The sequence below is a fragment of the Salvelinus namaycush genome, chromosome 2 (genome assembly GCF_016432855.1).
Source record: "Salvelinus namaycush isolate Seneca chromosome 2, SaNama_1.0, whole genome shotgun sequence".
NCBI classification, from domain to species: Eukaryota; Metazoa; Chordata; class Actinopteri; order Salmoniformes; family Salmonidae; genus Salvelinus; species Salvelinus namaycush.
Window position 1 is genome coordinate 1,612,965 of NC_052308.1, and position 4,955 is coordinate 1,617,919.

Genomic DNA, 4,955 nt, shown 5'->3' on the forward strand with positions numbered 1-4,955 from the left:
GATGGAGAGATGGAGGAGGAAGAGAGGGATGGAGAGATGAAGGAAAGAGAAGAGTCTGTAGCATTTTACTTTTAGAATCGCTTGCTACTTCTGCAAGATAAACCTTTATGGAATCAAGTGGGGAGATGAGACTTATGGGTTTGGAAAAATGAAAATAACACCAGTGAACAAAGTAAATAGTTTTTTTTCCTTTTACTGAAGCACCATTCCATGTCATGACTTCCAAATCATGACACTCAGACATACTCCTATACCAAGCTCATGCTGAATTACTGTTTCATTATTTAGCTCATTCCACATCCTACAAAAGTTCCAACTAATATTCTTCATGAAGTTCAATCACAAAATATCAGGAGTTTATTATCCCAAATATCCATCATGCATTGATGTGATAAACTTTGGACTTTCTTTGAAGACATGAACATATAACATCTGATTTCTAACTGAATTTAAATCAGTGTGTCTTAATATTATTGTTGTGTCATTTTCATTATAGTTGGAAATAAGTTTATCACCAAAATAGAAAAAGGTAGGAAAATAACACACCTGACATTACAGCGATAAGTACCCTCAAGGAGAACGCTTTTATCAACTATCAACGTGGCAGGTGTTTAGACTTCACAATAGAAAGGTTATGTAGAAAATAGTTAGCAGAAACAATTAATTTCAAGATCTATAAATACATCTTCAAACAAGATAGCACCAAAAACATCACCGTGGTTAATAAATCAATAAATAAAAGAAACCAAAAAAAATCTTAATTTACTAAATGATCAATGGCCAGCTTTATCTTGCCATTATTATCCAACAATGCACTGCCTGAAAAATGCACGATAATCTTTAATGCTTATAATTTAAAACATAAATTAGATTATTTGTGTAAATCTAAAATTAAATAAGACATGATAGGAAGCGCACAGACTCAAACCCAAAAACAAGACGTACCCGATATCAGAGACTGGTTCTTACTGAGCCAATAATGTACCATGGCAAAGCAATGCTCCATTACGTCCCTCATACTAGATACACACATTTTCTTCGTGGGTTTTTCCCCCTCTGATCTTACAGATTGAATTTAGTGGTTTGTCTTACTGAAAATTAAGAAATTGTGTGTGTGTATGTGTATGTGTGTGTGTGTGTAGTCCACAGAATGGGTATTTCCGACCAGCCTGGCCAGTTATCGTGAAAGTCAATACAAACTATGTCAAATACATCCTTTGACAATTAATGTCAAACGCGCAGGCAGCATGTACAAATAGTAAATAATGCTGTTCTGTTTTTAGATATATAGTAAACTTTGCACCACAACGGTGGCACACTAACTGAACAAAACATCTCTATAAGACCACATACGCTGAAGTTAAATCTCCAGCAGTCCACTGCTCGTCTCTACCCCGTTGGCTGAGCCAGTCTTCTCCTCTCCGTTGGTAGTCGTCTCACTGGGGACGTTGATATTCTGCACGGCCGTGTTGAGGTTATTGGGGTCTGCCGTATCATCGTTGTTCCTGGGGTCCTGAGCCTCTCCCTCCCCGGTCTTGGCCTGCTGCAGGGCAGACTCTGCGTGGGTCTTCTGGTGCTTGCTGAGGTGGTCGCTGCGGGTGAATCTCTTGTTACACAGCAGGCAGGTGAACTTCTTCTCTCGGGTGTGCGTACGGACATGCCTCTCCAGTTCGTCGGAACGTGTGAAACGTTTCCCGCAGAACAGCCAGTTGCAGACGAAAGGTCTCTCCCCGGTGTGCCAGCGGAGGTGGGCTTTGAGATGCGAGGCCTTACCGTACACCTTCCCACACCCCGGGATGTGGCAGCTATGAACGGGCTTCTTCCGCAGGGATGCAGCCGAGGCCCCAAGCCGCTCCAGCTCCTGACAGTTGGGACAGTCACAGTTGGACCGGCCAGTGGTGGTTCCTCCACCGTACCCCCGTGATCCACCAGCAGGCTTCAGGCCCATCTGACTCTCCATCAGCCCCCCGCCAGACACCGGCTTGGGCTTGTACATGTCCTGAGGCAGCATGTGCTGGGAGGACTGGAGGAGGTGTGATGTGGATCCCAGGCCCACCGAGGGGTACTGAGCTGGGTTCAGAGAGGTGAAGTCAGAGGTGTAGCTGGGCAGCTGGGGGCTGAGGGAGGCTTGGGGAGGGACGGGTTGGAGGGATCCCTGGAGGCCGTCGGACTGGGCACTCAGCCAGTTGGTATTGGGGTGGACGTCCCACCAGGAGGAAGTGGTGTTGGAGGGCGCGGCGGTGATGCCGGGGTGGATGCCTGCCTTGTACCAGGAGCCGTAGGGGTGAGTCATGTCCAGGGAGGTGTAGACGCTGGTCAGACAGTCGGCCGTGGCGTGGGCCTTGGACACCAGCAGAGACTGGTCCTGGCCCTGGGACATGGAGGTCTGGAAGGAGTGGGAGAAGGGGTTGTACTCTGACGTATACCCCCCAGAGGATGGAGGAGGGCTGCCAGTGGGTGTGAGTAACCCCCCTGCTGAGCTGAAGGAACCAGTGTAGGAGTTCTCCATGCTCTCTCCTCCTCTGCTGATTCTCTGTCCCTGGAGCTCTGAGCTCATGGTGTACTGCTTCTTGCCTGGAGCGGTGCTGCCGGGGCCGGCCTTGCCCGGGGTGGCTGTATCCCTCACCGGGCTGGTGCTGCCAAACTTGTTGCAGGTAGCGGTTAGCATAGCAAGAGGACTGGAACCATAGCGAGCTTCCTCCTAGAAGGGAGAGGAGACAGGAGAGATTAGACAGAGGAAATGGCTGCTGCTGCTGCTGCTTCTGTCAGTGTCTAATCACAACAGTATGGCAGGCTGTTTCCCCTATACATTGGTCACAGAACAGAGGAGATTTACTTTGGTTTCAGTTCATTTCAAATAAAATTTGTGTTGATGAAAATATATGCCTGCTTGTTTTGGCAAACAGACAGAATAATTAAATAAAAAGGGAAAAGAGGAATTAAATGTGATAAAACTGTATCTGAATAGTGTACATTTAAAAACACTATTTACGTCAACTAAATTGTTCTCAGTAACAGTATTGTTGTCAGTTGAAATCTTGCCAAACATGTTAGTCCTGAATGGTCACCATGACATTTGAAACGGTTTGATTTATTTATACCCTTCAACAATGGCGCATTGTTCACAAACGGACTCTCTCCTCATTGTCCTGTCTTAACATGATATTTTATAAAGATCACCAGATAAAGAATGTTCGAACAACAATCCGACTACCTTTGATGAGCTCGTATTGAGCAGGTCGTGCATTAGGCTACATGGCCTTAATCCTATAATTTGAGATCAGCGTGTCAAGTGGTTACAAAGCGCAGGTCAAATCAACAGGAGATTTCCTCCAATATCCAATTAACACTCAGGACAAAAGAGCCAGCCAAAGTTTTATAGTGCACATCAAGTCATACGACTTGTAGGCGGATATTTCAGCATGTGGTGGGCCTAGCCTATGTCTACTCGTTTAAAATAGACAGAGATATTCTCTTCTTTTGCTGAAAGTGCGTATTTGCCAGAAGGCAAAATAAATACGTTTCCCCCCAATTTACACTACACTGTCAGCTGATACCTGTTATTCCACTTAAGACCATTTAAGGCCTCTAGTCTCGTCCTTACAGCAGTAACAAAGTCCCTAATCACCAGCTAGCACCACACCGGGGTTGAGTTGAGGGGAGGATTTCCTCCGTCTGCTTGCGAAGCGCCTGCGGTGGATTTGGCGTATCCTGTTGCTGTGGCTCTTGTTTCCAGGTTAATTGCACCCAATCACCGAGATAAAGAGTTAACTGCGGCTGTAATGTGTTTTTTTGTATGTTCAATACCCCTCCCTCTTGCGTTTTAACTTGTATGTCCTCCGCGTTATAGTGTTGATGAGCGGCGGAAATGTAATGCTTCTTTAATTGCAGTGGAATCAAGTCTGTACTGTATCAATATCTTCTTATTGGGAGAGGTTTGGCGAGAGATTTGCGTTTCGTGAAGATTTGGCTGTGGACTGATTTGTCAGGCATATACCATTTCATTCAGTCTGTCTACCAATCAGGAGGTCAGACCACACCTTTCTATATGAATTATATTTGATGTTAACCTGTTATTCCCTAATTCGAAGTCCCATTTAGTTCTTATATCAACTCATGTTTGTTATGATAACCAACGTGTGTAAAGGTAACATTTTAATTTGGGATGTCTGCTAGCATAGCATATTGGTCTTGGACTAAGGCTGACTATAGAATACATGCCATTAATTTGCGTTAAAGTACATACCCTTTATTTAAAAATGTTTTTGATAAAACCCAATAAATTACATAGGCTATGGTATACTTTTAGTCAGAATGTTCAGTTACGCACATCGTTTCTGACAGATGGAGAGACAAATATCATATTTTAGACTACATATTTTACCACAATCTAATCTTGTTTTATAAAAGCATATTGTCAAATGTCAACAGTGCAACCGTTCTTTCTCCGTTTGACCTTCATTTCCTCAAGAACATTGAACAGTAACCTGGGACATGACGGATCCTTCCGAGTCAGAGTCTACGCGTGTGCCCATAGTTACCTCGACAAGCAGTAGCCTAATTCTGATGGAAAATACAAATGGCGCGTCACTGTAAAACAACTTTAAAGTTCATTTAAAAACACAAACAAGAATATTCCATACCTCCAGAATAGATGCGGCCATCCCTGGGAAACAAAACCCCAAGAGTAGATAGTTAAGTCGGTTCTCTTCTCTGCTCGCAGTCCCGGGACAGTTTGTGAGAACTCCGGCATGAACGCACAGACGTATTGGGAGAGGCAGAGAGCCCGCCCCTTAATTATAGGGTCCGGGCTCTTTGAAGATTCGTTGAAAGCCAATAAAGGAGAGAGGGAATGAAAAGGGATGGAGGGCATGGGAGTAGAAACCATCCCACCTCCCCAAATGCACATTGACAAATCCAGATTCATCTTTGGGAAATGGGTGGTTGAGTGGCTA

General features: G+C 44.6%; 1 protein-coding gene across 2 annotated transcripts; it reads right to left on the reverse strand.

The window, feature by feature from the left end:
• Positions 1–1,360: 1,360 nt before the first annotated feature.
• sp7 (Sp7 transcription factor) lies at positions 1,361–4,664 on the reverse strand. 2 transcript variants are annotated; one of them, XM_038968034.1, is made up of 2 exons: positions 4,644–4,664; positions 1,361–2,701 (listed from the first exon to the last, which is right to left on the reverse strand). In XM_038968034.1, the coding sequence occupies exons 1-2, from the start codon at positions 4,662–4,664 to the stop codon at positions 1,361–1,363; spliced, it is 1,362 nt and encodes a 453-aa protein (XP_038823962.1). The 2 variants fall into 2 exon arrangements, with proteins under 2 accessions (XP_038823962.1, XP_038823957.1); XM_038968029.1 differs by having other exon boundaries at positions 4,629–4,664.
• Positions 4,665–4,955: the final 291 nt, after the last annotated feature.

Coding starts and splice junctions, on each gene's coding strand:
- sp7 (XM_038968029.1), bottom strand. CDS start 4,664: ATGGCCGCATCTATTCTGGAGGTATGGAATATTCTT. Junction 2,702..4,628: donor TGGAGGTATGGAATATTCTT/GTTTGTGTTTTT, acceptor TCTCCCTTCTAG/GAGGAAGCTCGCTATGGTTC.